The sequence below is a fragment of the Aotus nancymaae genome, unplaced genomic scaffold, assembly GCF_030222135.1.
Source record: "Aotus nancymaae isolate 86718 unplaced genomic scaffold, 86718_ANA_hifiasm-v0.15.2.pri h1tg000016l, whole genome shotgun sequence".
Lineage (NCBI taxonomy): Eukaryota > Metazoa > Chordata > Mammalia > Primates > Aotidae > Aotus > Aotus nancymaae.
In genome coordinates this window covers 18,820,965-18,836,420 of record NW_026988428.1, presented here as the reverse complement: position 1 = coordinate 18,836,420, position 15,456 = coordinate 18,820,965, and the positions used below count along the sequence as shown (strand labels likewise).

The 15,456-nt window shown below is 32.2% G+C and overlaps 1 protein-coding gene across 4 annotated transcripts in view; it reads left to right on the top strand.

Moving 5' to 3' along the window:
• The window catches only part of METTL25 (methyltransferase like 25), a 114,906-nt gene that overhangs the window by 61,445 nt on the left and 38,005 nt on the right, over nucleotides 1-15,456 (top strand). For all 4 annotated transcript variants that reach the window (XR_010342962.1, XM_012442085.3, XM_064376923.1 and 1 more), the window contains exons 6-8: nucleotides 4,429-4,523; nucleotides 8,484-8,513; nucleotides 12,799-12,872. Coding sequence is in view for 3 of the 4 variants with exons in the window: in XM_012442085.3 (XP_012297508.2) it covers nucleotides 4,429-4,523; nucleotides 8,484-8,513; nucleotides 12,799-12,872 (199 nt within the window). In the remaining variant the exon portion in view is untranslated. The remainder of the gene's footprint in view (nucleotides 1-4,428; nucleotides 4,524-8,483; nucleotides 8,514-12,798; nucleotides 12,873-15,456) is intronic.

Genomic DNA, 15,456 nt, shown 5'->3' with positions numbered 1-15,456 from the left:
TCTCTTTTTCTTCAAGTGTTACAGATTTGTTTGTAGGTATTTGGTTAAGATATTAGAAGAAGTTAAAAAAGTTGCAACCTATCCATCTGACAAAGGGCTAATATCCAGAATCTACAAAGAACTTAAACAAATTTACAAGAAAAAAAAACCCCATCAAAAAGTGGGCAAAGGATATGAACAGATACTTTTCAAAAGAAGGCATTTATGCAGCCAACAAACTTATGAAAAAAGACTCATTATCACTCGTCATTAGAGAAGTACAAATCAAAACCACATTTAGATACCATCTCACACCAATTACAATGGTGATCATTTAAAAATCTGGAGATAACAGATGCTGGAGAGGATGTGGAGAAATAGGAACGCTTTTACACTGTTGGTGAGAGTGTAAATTAGTTCAACCATTGTGGAAGACAGTGTGGCGATTCCTTAAGGATCTAGAAATAGAAATATCATTTGACCCAGCAATCCCATTACTGGGTATATACCCAAAGGATTATAAAGCATTCTGTTTTAAAGACACATGCACACGTATGTTCATTGTGGCACTGTTTACCATAGCAAAAACCTGGAACCAACCCAAATGCCCATCAATGATAGACTAGATAAAGAAAATGTGGCACATATACACCATGGAATACTATGCAGCCATAAAAAAGGATGAGTTCATGTCCTTTGCAGGGACATGGATGAGGCTGGAAACAATCATTCTCAACAAACTGACACAAGAACAGAAAACCAAATACCACTTGTTCTCATAAGTGGGTGTTGAACAATGAAAACACATGGACACAGGGAGGAGAACCTCACATACTGGGGCCTGTTGGGGGGTTGGGGGAGCTAGGGGAGGGATAGCAGGGGGTAGAGGGATTGGGGAGGGATAACATTCTGAGAAATACCTAATGTAGATAACAGGAGGATGCAGCAAACCACCATGACATGTGTATACCTATGTAACAATTCTGCACGATCTGCACATGTACTCCAGAACTTGAAGTATAATTAAAAAAAAAAAAAAAAAAAGAAAAAAGATAAAGCATACCTAAAAAAAATTGCTAGTCAATTTTCATTTTAAGTTGTGAGATATTCTCTATTTTGTTTTTGGAGAATAACTATATCCTACTGGAAGCTCAGTTTTTACATTTTGTTTCATATTTCATTAAATCTTTTTCTCATGGCATGCTTCTTTATTAGATTTAAATCTCTACTCAAATAGCACATCCTCAGAAAAAGACTTCTGTATTAATTAGAACAGAGGTATTTAAGTACTGTGCCATGAATGTTTTATGGTCATTCCTGAGATACTGTTTCCTTTGTTCTCTGGGTTTTGCCTGTGACCACAATCATCCTCATCTGTTTATTCTAGTGTGACATACAAATTTTGCTATGCTCCAAGAGTGCTGAGCTATAAAAAGTTTGGCAAACATTAGGTTAAGATGAAGATTTAAATGTAAAATAGATTTAGAACCAAAGTAACAGTGACTTATACAAGACACAGAAACTGTATATTTCAATCCAGAGGCCAACAAGTAGAGCTGCTGTAGAAGCTCTGAACCAAAAAGTCTTATAGGAATCTAAGAGTCTTCTATTTCTTTGCGCTACTCTCTACTGCTCTTATGTGCATTGTCTTAGTTCGCTTGGTACCATGAACACATTCCAGACAGAAAAGAAACGAAGTAAGCAGGTAGGGGTGGAAAGTGTGGGTGGAAGAGCATACCCCCCATCCCTTTTAAGTATATGATCTAGAATTTGCACATAGGATTTCTGCCCGCATTCAATTGGCTACAACCTAGTCTTGCAGCTATCCTAGTAGTTGCATGGAAATCTGAGAATTGCAGCCTCTAATCTCAACATTTGAGTGCTCTGTTACTACAAGGAACAAGGAGAGAATGGATGGGGAAAGGGGGATCTAGCAGTTTTATTGCTTAGTAATAAAACAGTTTGAATAAAATAGCACAGCCCCATCTCTCTAGCTCTTCACTTTTTACAGTGAGATCAGTTTTTTCTTTTTATTTGTCAGAAAAATAATAAAATACTTATTGTAACCCTTTCATTTAACAATAATCATGTCTCAGTTAAATCATAAAACCTTCAATAAAACCCAAACCACTGTTTGAAGTCATCTTGGAAATAGAAGTAGCCCAGAATCCCTAGAACTTGGATTGGCTGCAAGGGCTCTATGAGTCCTATGCAACCGTAAGTGAAATTGTTTGTTAATGCTCATTTATATAGCTTGGTGGTTAAGAGTATGAGTTCTGGAGTCAGATTGCCTGAGTTTAAATTCCAGCACTGCCTGGTGCTAGATTTGTAAGTAAGGCAATTTATCTAACCTGTCTGTTCTCAGTTTCCCTGTCTGGAACATGAGAATAATACTTCACAGAATTGTTTTAGGAACTGAAGCTAGTTAATACATTTAAAGGACTTACAATAGTGTCTCAACATTAAGTGCTGTGTATATACTAGCATTTTCATTGATAAATAATATTTGTACATATTTATGGGGTATGTGTAGTATTTTGATAAATGCATAGAATGTATAATGATCAAGACAGGGTATTCAAGATACCCATCACCTCAAGCCTTTATCATTTTTGTGTACTTGGAACATTTCAAATCTTTTCTAGCTATTTTTAAATATACAATATATTGTTGTTAACTATAACCACCTACTGTGCTATTGAATATTAAAACTTATTCCTTTAATTCAATTGTATGTTTGTACCAGCTAATCTGCCTTTCTTCATCCACCTCTCCCCGAAACACACATACTCCTCCCAGACTCTGGTAACTATCATTCTACTCCCTGTCTCCATGAGGTAACATTTTTAGCTGTCATATATGAGTGAAAATGTGTGATATTTGCCTTTCTGTGCCTAGCGTATTTCATTTAATACAATGACTTCCATTTCTACCCATATTGCTGCAAATGTAGGAATTTTTTGGGACCAGATGGTATTCTATTGTGTTTATAATACCACATTTTCTTTATCTATATCTATTCATCTTTTGATGGATACTTAGGATGATTTCATCTTTGCTATTGTGAATAGTACAGCAATAAACGGGATTGTAGATACCCCTTTGAGATATTGATTATTTTCCTTTGGATAAATATTCAGTAATGGGATTTCTCGATTGTATGTATGGTAGTTCTGTTTTTTGGTGTTTTTTTTTTATAAACCTCCATACTGTTTTTCATATGGCTATATGATTTGCGTTTCCCTGATGATTAGTGATATTCAGCATTTTTTCATATAGCTGTTGGCCATTTGTATGCCATCTTTTCAGAAATGTCTATTCAGATCCTTTGGCTATATTTTAATTTCATTATTGAGTTGTTTTGCTGTTGAGTTGTTTATTTGTATTATTATTTATATTCCTGGGGGGGATGGTCCATATCTTACATCTGATTTTCAGTAGGGTCTATTATAAATTTTAATTTAATACCTGAAAGAAACCTCTTTCACAGGCTGTGGTTGTAAAATTTAAACTTGTTCTGTTTTAATAAAAATTTATCTGATCAGATGTTTATTATCTGGTACAGACATTTATTTAGTTGAATCTATCCCAATTGCATTTTCTTATAAAGCACTTTTTTGTTTTTATTTTATTTTACCTTTTATAATATAATAGAAATTTATATTTATGTTTATCTCAACTTTCTTTTGTCAGTTTTTTAAAAAAATTAAATTTTCCAGACTTTAATTTAAAATTGAAATTGCTTTCTTTTCCTTTTCAAAAACCCTATGGAACTAATAGTTCTACATCAGGCATTTGAACATCACCACATTGCATGTGTAACTGTATAAGTTAGGCAGTAGATATGTGATTAAGTAATGAACATTGAATTTTGTTCTTATTGTAAAATATAGGTGCAATTGAGCCAAACTGGGTCATAGTTGAAAATATTGCAGTTTCTTAATATAATGAAAAAATAGCCTGTACAGCTGTTCTTTTTCTGAAATGGGAACATAGTGGCTAAAAAAATTCTGATGCTTCAACATTGTTAGGAATGAATTTATATTGTTCTATAATAAATTGCCAAATGTCAATGTAAGTCACTTTTTTAAAACAAGTCCGGTTGGCAATAGATTTTCAGTATCTCATTGCTTGTCTCCAGTAGTTAACTGAATATCAAGAGTATTTGCATTTTAAATTGCTAAATCTTAGAGAAATTGTTTTGACAAATTGGTTGGTACCAGACTTGGAACTTAAACACAAAGCAGCTGTGTTGAGCAAATACCATTTTCATAACATTAGTATGCTTTCAATTAACAAACTGGAATGAACTGTTAAACATCACCATTTCCATGTTTAACTACTGTTTAACTTTCTCAGTGACTGATTTGCTTTCTCAGTAGATTATTTATCTTAACTGAAAATGGAAGAATTTCATTTAAATAATTCATATTTTTCCTGCATCTGCAGAATGTACTCAGGAAAAGTGGGGGTTTCCAATGTGCCGCTATTTAAAGGAAGAGAGATGGTGCTGTGGTCGTAATGCCAGAATGTCAGCATGTTTGGTATGGTTATATTTTTTCCTGGAATAACAGCTTTATCCAGATGTTGCAGAATTTATTATTTTGGGCAAGTATCATATATTCAATGCCAAATTTTGCAGGACAGCATCATTAATGCTTTTGTGCATTGGAGATTATAAGAAAAAAATAGCTTGCCCTTTAAACAATATCCACTCTATATGTAGTGTCATAACAAAAGTTATATATAATTATTCCAATTATTATATACAAATAACGTAAAGTGTTCAGTACTTTATCTGTGGTTTGTGTTTCTTTATAGCAGATCATTTTGTTTCCTAAATCTTTGTAGAATGGGAAAAATATTAAGCTAACTGGGAGATGAAGTAACTATCTAATTAAATGAAACATTTATTATGCTGCATTTGACTAGTGCCCTCAGATCTAGAACACTCTAGCCCATAATGTTCTCTGTTCATGGCTCTGTGTCACTTTACAAAGAAATAATTTGAATAATGTAAGTGATTTTTGTGTTTTCAGAAATTTAAAATGCTGTAGCTAAGTAGGATTAATAAATTTAGAGATCTAAAGTACAACATAAGGACTATAGTTAATATTGTATTATATAATGGAAATCTATGAGTAGATTTTAGGTGCTCTTATTGTGCATATACACAAAAGGTAATTATGTAAGATGGTGGATATGTTATTAATAACATATCTATCTAGATACAGATGCTGCTCAGCTTATGATGGGGTTATAGCCTAGTAAACCCTTCATACATTGAAACTATCTTGACACAAAAATGCACTTAATACACATAACTTACCAAGTATCATAGCTTAACTTAGACTACTTTAAACATGGTCAGAACACTTACATTAACCTACAGTTGGGCAAAATCATCTAACACAATAATAAAGTATTGAAAATCTCATGCAATTTATTGAAAACTATATGAAAAGTGAAGAATAGAATGGTTCTATGAGTAGTCAAAGTATAGTATCTACTGAATGCATATCACTTTTACACTATCACAAAATTGAAAGTTGGGAACTGTCCATCTATCTATCTATCTAGACATTTATATATGTAAACATATATTTTTATATATTTAAAAAATCACATTGTACACTTTAAATTTATACAATAAAAATTTAAGAAAATAAAAAATAAAATACAGTTGATTAAATAATATGTTTAATGTCCAACTGCAAAGTAAACTAATTCTTTTAGAGTCCATTATTTCTATGTTTTTGTTACATAGCTATATAAGAAATAGTGTGCCAGTGTTCTAAGTTATATTTACTAGAATTATCTTAGAAATGTATTTATGCTAACATAATAGTTTCCTTTTGTAGCCCCATTTTCTTTTCTGGAAATTTGTCTTGTTCTCTCACTCTTTAGTAAATAGTACTTGTTCAAGGTCTTGTTAGAATGACAGGTTCTTCTTGTGGTAACTTGAGCATCAGAATGCTGTAGGTAGTGTTAGACCCTTGATGTAATAAATTGAAATAGTCTTTTTAAAGTGAATTTAACTAGCCTCAGAGAAAAGATCTCAAGATATTGGCATCAGGGACTTTACAGTGTAACAAGATAGATCTATCCCTTTGTGGTGAGACCCACAACTATTAGTCTTCACTTGTAAGCCAAGTACTTCTAATCAGATTTATGTCATCCTCATTTTAATTACTAACAGAAAACCAAGAGTCAATAGATATCTAAGGGAAGTCCAACAAAAAAATAGAGATTAGATTTTAAAGAAAGAAAAAAAAAAGCAACTGGGAAGAAATGTAGATGATCTAAAAGGAAAGAACTGTGTAATATTCCTTAGAAAGTCAAAATAATATATTGTATCCATAAAAAAAATGATTTCTATTAAGCATTCAAAGAACCAAAAAGAAGACTTTGGAAAATAAATTCTGTAAATATAGAATTAGCAGACCATGCTGGTCTTAACTTGTCCTGACCAATGTCAGCTGCCCATGGAATGCCCTACTCCTTAGCCCCATCTCAACCCATGTCCACCTTGACTTATTTTTTTGATTCCAAAGTAATGCTGGAAAGTGTAAGAACAAATCTTTTAATATATCTTATTTTATTATCTTTTGCATCATAACTGACATTTTTGACAAATATTCAAAGCTTAAACAGTACTCAGAAATTGTTTTGGCAATTTCTTAGTTAAACCTTTTTTAAAAAAAAAAAAAAAGATACTTTTCTGGGGAATGCTTTCAAATAAACAGTTATGGATACTAACCAGACACAAAATATTAATTAAATTTGAGCGATCTTGTTAGCATAACTTAAGCCTGATAAAACTTCTAAATTATTCCAGACTAGTATGAAATGAATACTTACATGTTTTCTTCATCCTCTTTGTCAGTGTTCAAGAACAGTATTAATGTTTGAGAAACACTTTTTACCACCTACCTGATTATCTCTTATTATGTAATAAAAATTTCTTATTTCTATTTCTAAATTAAGCTCATCGGTAACACATACCAAAAGCAGTCCTGGGGTATATGATATTTTTATTGACACCAAATCACCTTTTTAAAGACTCTTTTTTTTTTTTAAATTCAGTTCAGCCTTTAGGAAAATTTATAACAAAAATTTAATCTGAAATTGGCACAAGGAATACCATAAATGAAAACTCCTTATTATCTTCAGTGATAAATCTGTTCTGAACCTATTGCTGTTTAACATAATATGAAAATTATCTAATAGCTGTCTACTGTATTTGTAACATTCTACTTGACTCTAGATGTTCAGTGAAGGTATTCTTCAAGTAAATGGGAAAATTACATTTTTTTTCTTCAAACCATTTCTGTGAAGCCAGTTTTCATGCAGTGAACTCTTTTTCCCACTAACTCTACGTGGTGTGAGGACATGAGAATAAAGCAGGATTCAAAGAACAAGTTTTTAGTTGTTCAGTTTTTTGCTAACTAGCCATGCAACTTGAGGAAAGTTACTTGTCAGTGATCTTGTGTATCTGCAAAAATTGCTCTTATAAAAAGATGATCTGTAAATTATCTTTTCATTTGAAAAGTGTATGATTTAGCTATAAGTTAACAGTTTCATTTATAAAAATCTAAAGAACTGAAGCAAATATGGGTATTTTAAATTTGAGTAGCAAGTATATGCACATCTCTTATACATGTATTACTTTTCTGTGTTTGAAATATTTTCTAATTTAAATTTTTTAGATTAAATTTTACATTTGGAAAATCAAATTTAGTTTAAAAATTATATATGTGTAGAATTATATCTAAAAACTCAAATTTTCAGAAGACTGTTCCTTATTTAAATTATGACAAATCTTTCATACATTTTGAATTATGAGTACTTATTAGAAATGTTAGGAAATATTTTGTAAAAAATGTTTTGGATTTTAAATAAATGCAAATGTAAAAACTGGTATATATAAAATTGTAACAATACATGTTACTTTCTCTTCTACCTGGCACTTGATCATATGTGAATTTGATGTGAATTGTAGATCACACAGACCAAAAATACATATAGTTTTCTAAAATAGGTTTTTGATTGTAGTCGAGGTTACTTTGTTTACTAAAAGATGAAATCATATGTTTATTAAAATTATGAGAAAATATGTTAAAATATGTAAATATATCTGTGTCTGTATATGTGCATAATAATAGTTTTGGATTTCAAAATGAGTCAAGAATGTGTCATTTCCTTGCTTTCCTGTTTTCTAATTACTTCTGAAATTCAAGGACTGTGTATAATTAGAATTGGCATTCAAGGATATGTGTTTGTGTATATGACACACATCCATTATAAATTAGCTCTAAATTACACAAGCATACTAGTTAACATTCTTTAATGATATTAACACTGTTAAGTGCATAAACTTACATGTTATCACATAATTAATCTTTCTAAATGTCAGTTTTACAAACTCTTATACAGTGTGTTTATAAATCTTAAAAGATAAGACTCAATATATCAGCAGTCTGTTTTGTTTTTTTCCCTTTAAGGCATTGGAGCGGGTTGCAGTTGGCCAAGGGGTAAGTGAGAGTGTTTAACTGATGAACACTATAATTTTTCTCTCAAGTACTCTTCATACTTGACCTGCTGGTGAACTTAAAACCTGATGGAATTTAATAAATATCTTGTCCCAGATGCATATTCAAATTTGTGTATTTTCTGTAAGTTTGCTTTAAAAGCAAAATGAACTTTTCAGAACTTTTGAGCTTTTAGGAAAATTTCTGCATTATGCTGTTATACTAACTTCTCATTTTTTCATATTATACTAAACCATAAATATTTTTAAAGAATGCTGTTGTTGACAATTAGGCTTTTATCTGCTTAGTTCAAGCAAAGATAATCTATATTATTCAGTACATTATTTTAACTACAGTCCAGTACACATACTTCAGTTGATTGTTTGATAACTTTTTTCTTTACTGACTTGATTAGCCATTAGCTGCAGAGCCAAATGGGTTTGCACTTAGAAATAAAAGTTAAATATAATCCTCAAAGTATCCATGTAATTGTCTTATCGTTTACCTTGTGTTCAGGAAACATTAAGAATTTTTTAACAGTTTCTTAACCCTTTCATAAAATTTTTAAATTTAACCTAAAGTTTAGAAATCTTTCTTTTGCTTTTGTTTAAGGAACATTAATATGTCAATTTGAATTGTGTAAAGTATAATTTTAAAAATAATTTTAATAACAAGTATTTACTGAGTGATTACTCTGGACCAGGAACTTCGATAAGCATTTTGTATGTAGTTTTCTTTTTAATATAGTCACTTTGCCTATCTTAAAATTGATAAAATCTGGTTCTTTTGAAGGCATTAGCATTAGAGCATATCATTTGAGTTTGAGGACTTTAAGTGTGTGGGACTTTAGTTACAAACTGCTGGTTTGCATCATGCCTTTATTACTTACTAGTTAATGACCTTGGACACATGTCATAATTTCTCTGTAGCTTAATTTCTTTATCTGTAAAATAGGAAAAAAAAATAGGAGTAATAATAATACCTTTCTATAGGGTTGTGAAGATTAAATGAATGAAAAATATAAAATGCTTAAAACAATATCTAGCATATAGTAAATGTTCAATAAATGTCAACTGTTGTTGCTGTTATAGATAATTAATAATTATGATCATGAAAATAATAGCCAAATTTGACACAGAGCTTAAAAGTACTGTTTAAAGTACTATTTAGAAGATTTTCTCATCAATTGAGGTAGTAAATACATAGCATCATATAGTATGTACTCTTATTATCCCATTATACACATGAGAGATTGTAAGGTAACAAAGACTGAGACTTGAATCTGAGTCTGGAGTTCAAGCTCTTAACTACTGTACTACATATTAACTTAATGGTCTTCTAGAGGTCTAGGAAAAAAGAAAGAGCTTTTATCATCATACTCCAATGCATTAGTGTGGTGTTTTTTAATTTTACAAGTGTTTGCTCATACTTACACTCATCAGTTGGGTATTATCCTAAACCTACATGAGAATTATATGTAGCAAAAGTTTAATAGTGTGTTCTCGTTCCCTTAATTAATTGCAGAGCCCTGACTTCCAACTTAGTGCCCTTTCCACTAGACCTGTAAAATGCGTGCGTGATACACATGCTTTAAGGGTGTACAGTTTGTGTTCTCCCTCATTTTAAGAATGCATTAAAGTGTAAGTTAATGTATTACTTAAGTGAAATAAACTCTGAGCCATATCTAGTTTATTCTTGAAATAGTCAGGCACAGACTGTTCAGGAGATACTGATTCACTTCCCACTTACCCATCTGTATTTACCAGGATAGATGGTCCTAGTTATTCCAGGAATGCACATTTGAAGGCATTTTATAACCTCTTCCCTTTCTCTTAAGAAACAGCTGTAAAGCTCTTATTTACTCAGAGTAACTTGGGAATGATGACTTACTCTGTTCTGTTGTATTTTTTTGTGTGCATTCCATTTTTTTATGTTCTCTTGTTTAAAATGCACTTTTTGTTCTTTTTGGTTGTATTTTACAATCATTTTAATAACAACGTAACTATTTATTTCTAAATCTTGATACCATTTAATGTAATTTGTTCAAAGGCATGAGAAAGAAGAGTTTTTAACTATTTTTAGGTGTTTCATATAAAATTAAACTTATTATAGTTAGTCAAACAAAAAGTTAAGAACGTTGTAAGCCATTTATAGTACTAATATTTCAATTCATGCAAGAGTAGATTTTCCAAAGTGGCTTTGAATTTCAATAAAATGTTAGAATAGGTGTTAATATATGAAAATGTATTTCAGCATTTTTGTGAGATAAATGAAATGATTTTTAAGGAAATGGGGGACAGATGATAAGGTAGAGATTTTGGTGCTGTAGAAAAGAGTTACTCAAGATGAGAAAATCGCAAATGGAAAATATATCCAGAGATTAAGAAATTCTAAATGAAATATCTTGGTGTAATTTTAAGTAAAGGAAAGCTTTGAAATCAATAGTTGTTGTCTCAAGTGAAGACATTTGTGACAATTTTGGAAAGAGATTTGATTGATTGATTGATTGATTGAGACAGAGTCTCACTCTTGTCCAGGCTGGAATGCAGTGGCAAAATCGTGGGTCACTGCAACCTTCGCCTCCCAGGTTCAAATGATTCTCCCTGCCTCACCCTCCTGAGTAGCTGGGATTACAGGCGCCCACCACCACACCCAGCTAATTTTTGTGTTTTTGGTAGAGACAGGGTTTCTCCATGTTAGCAGGCTGGTCTCGAACTCCTGACCTCAGGTGATCCACCCACCTTTGCCTCCCAAAGTGCTGGGATTACAGGCACCACGCCTGGCCAGAAAGAGATTTTATATAAGAATTGTGCCTTTGAAAAGTTACAGATTTTAGTGTGGGTGCTCAAGCATATATATGAGTCTACCTTCAGTGAATTATTTTAGCAGTTATTTGGGGATTGCAACATTTGTTACACCACCCCACTATTCCCACTTTCCAGCGGTAGAACCTGTATTCTTTCACAATGCTCTATGAGTCTACAAGTCTGATGTTCTCTAGTGACTTCAGAGGGCAATGCCATCAGGGGAAGATGTAAGAAAAATGATTGACCATCAGCTCCCAAGCTGTAGTCTCAACAGCACAGTATGGGAAGTTAATGTTAAATGAGGGAGAGTGTAGAGTAACTTTTCTGCCTGAGCATGAAAAATTTATTTTGCTATGAACTCCATCTGAATTCAAACATATTTATTCTAGTTGAAAACATGTGAAAATAACAGTTTTGGACTCCAAAGGATAATAAATGTTACAAAAGGATAACTCCATGGATATACACATTCCACTGAATTATATCTTTAAAACTTTACCAGTCATTGGACAGTTTTGAGTTTTACCTTGTTTAACTTCTTAAAAGCATTCAGTACTGTTGACCTACTTCTATTTCTACTCATTTAAAAAAAAAAAAAAAAACTGCATGCAAGCTGGGTTGTTGCTGCTGACATTATTTTGTGTTTGATGTCCCGTACTGTCAATATCAAGATCTGTGGGGATGTGGATAGGGTTTTAGTGACTTTTGTGGTTTCTTAGTTTGAGCACTTCTATTCTGCAGTGAAGTGCTCTTTATAAATAGCAGTATTTTACTTTCTGCTCCTTTGAAACAATCATACTTCATTGGAACCCTTCTCTTCAGCTATTCCTTCTTTCCATTCAAAAACCTTTGAACCTTTATAGGACATCTCTCATATTTCTGCAAGAAGTGAAGCATTGCCAAGAGTGCAGTCCCTTATCCTGTGTTCTTTCCCAGGCTCTACTTTTCAACTTTGTGATAGCCAATGCTGTCTTTCAGACCTCAGATATATCTTTATATTTCTTTACTTAGGGTAGGATCTTTCTTTCTTGGTGTGACTCCTAGCTGTTATTATCTTTATTCCACCTCCATTAAGACAGATCTACATTCTCTTCTTTTTCACACATATCCTTCCTGATTCTTAAATGCTCAAGAGCTGACTTGGCTGGTCTTGAGAGTATTTTTCATTTTTAACTGATAATGGCTCCATTTGGACATTAACTTATTGTTCATTGATTATAACTTTTCTTTCTTATTCACTGCTGTTTCTTTTATTGTTCCTTCTCCTCTCTCTCTTTTTTTTTTTTTTAGAATTAACTTTCACAAAGAATTAGCCTAAGGTAACACTTTCACTTGAAATAGAAAAATTATAAAGTCATCCTCTGTGTTTAGCAACAAAGTCAGGTTTCTGACATTCGCTAATGGTTCTCACATTCTGGCATTTATTTTATTTCTGTTTTTTATTTGTTTCTTGATCTTATATATGTCTATGTTTTTTTCAGCTGCCTACTGAATCACTCTTCTATCGTGCTGTTCTTCAGGATATTATTAAAGATTGTTATGGCATCACCAAATGGTATGAGGATTTTATTTTAATAAGAATAACTATGTTATATTGTAAGTAAACTGACGTTTAGTCTTCAGGTGAATTTATGCAGAGTCACTGTTATTAGTAGAAGAAACTTTGAGCATAATGTCAATAACAAGTAAACAATTGTATCTTAGGTTAATTATCATTACTTGTCCTGAAAGCTCGTTGTAATGATAATGTAATCTATGCAAAATGTGCTTTAGAATTTTTGAAGTATTTAGATGTTATAATAAGTAGTTGAGTGATGGTATTATAAGAGCAAGAATTATATTTAGAATGTTTCACCTCCAGTAAGGCATAAGCACTTAATTCTAATTAGAACAGATATTGATCATGAACAACTATGATAGCCCTTCAGGTCTCTGCTAGTAGAATGCTATCACTGCATATGTTTTGTTTTGTTCCCGTTGCCCCCCAAATAATGCACTATTTATACAGAGAAGTAAGGGGTGGGAGAATTTTTCATAATATTGGTTCAACAACTGTTGTATTCAAGCATACATTTGTAATTCTGGCAGGTTTTATGAATGTTCTCTTGCTAATTAGAACTGTAGGATTCTAATTGTTATTTGGTGTTATAGGATTATTCTACAAATTAAAATAAGGCAATTTTCAGGTTCTCAAAAATCAATCTACAATTTATTAAAAGATATAAAAGGGATTTTTAGGTTAGCTATTATTTCTCTGTAAGAAAAAATATCCACTTTTTACTGATAGAAGTTACTGAATACAAGTACTTACATAGACTGTTTTCAACTATCATTTCTATGTCAATAACTCCCAAATCTGTATCTCAGTCACCATTCTCTTTTTTATTCTTCAAAATCTCTAAAACTGAATTTTTCATGTCCTCCTTCTCTTATATTTACCCCAAGATGCTAACCTTGTTGAAAAAAGCCATAAAATTGTGCAAATTCATGTCCACTCAAATATTTACTACCCACCTTCTTTAAAGACCTCAAATCTGTACTACCTGCCTCCTTTAAAGACCTCAAATCTGTTCATTTATTGTCTTATAACTCATTAAATTTTTTTCTATCCTTTTCTAAACCTTACTTCTCACTTAAAAACTCAACACTTTCCAACCGTCCACATTCCTGCCTTCCATTAGTACTCAGAAGATAGCTGCTATTTTTATAAGACTTTTATTCCTGAGCGTCATGGACCTTTCTGCCACACTTGACCATGTTAGTCATTGTTTGTCCTCTAAAATATCTTCCTCATTATCTTCCATTTTTCTGTCTTCTCTGGCTTTCATTTTTCTACTCTAGCACTCATCTGTTTTCTTCACAGTGTCTTAATTATTATTCCGTCTCCTAGGTATATCTAGCCATTCTTTCATGTCTTATATGCAGCTCCTGTCTCTTTATATTTCCTCTTTCTTTTAGGATCCTTACCACAAACGACTCTTTTTTTTTTCTTTTTTTTTGTCAAAGAAAATTTATTGCCATCAAATTATTTTATTTGTATATACTCATGGGATACAAGTACAATTTTGCTACGTCGACATTGCGTTTTGGGGAAGTCAGGGCCTTCAGTGCATCCATCACTGGAGCAGCACACATTGTACTCATCAAGCAACCTCCCATCTACCCCCCTCCCACTCCCCTTAACCCTTTGAGTCTGTGTCCATTATTCCATACTCTGCTTCCATGTGTACACATTGTTTAGCTCCCACTTATGAGAACATGCAGTATTTCTCTGTATCTGAGTTTCATTTCACTTAAGACAATGGCCTCCAGTTCCATTCATGTTGCTGCAAAAGACATGATTTTCACTTAACATAATGTCCACCAAACTCATCTATGATGCTGTGATAGAATTTTATTCTTTTCTATGGCTAATAGTATTCCATTGTGTATTTACCACATTTTCTTTATCCAGTCCTCCACTGATGGACATCTAAGTTGATGCCCTATCACTGCTGTTGTGAACAGTGCTGCAATGTAGATTTTTTTTTTTTTGGTAATATGTTTTTCTTTGTGTAGATACCCAGTTGTATAATTGCTGGATCATACGATAGTTATCTTGAGATATGTAGTTAGTTCTCACCTCTTTTTAGAAGTCCACATCCGCTTTCTCGTTTTCATCTGAATAACTTTACTTAAGTACCTCACAAATATATCAATCAGCTACATCCAGAACCAATGTTCTCTTCCCACCAATTCTATTCTTTGTCTTGATATTATTTCTGGAAATGGCGTGACCATTATCAAACATTAGAAGTCTAGAAATGATATTTGATTCTACTTTTATCATCAAACCACATATTCTAATTAGTTATCAAGATTTGTATATGTTATTTTTTTTAATACAGCAATTACTTATTGTGTGACAGACAACATGTTAGGTTCTGGGGATTCTGGATGCATAGGTAATGGTTTCCACACAGGAGCAATTTATGTTCTAGTCAGGATGGCTTATATGAAAACCAAACAGAATGATTGAAGCCTGCTTTCAATAACAGACTAAATAATTAGGACTAACTTCACTTCTGAGGAAACTAAAAAATGCTGCAGAGGTATGTGCACATGCATGAGTGTGTATGTGTGTTTAAATTTGTTTTTAA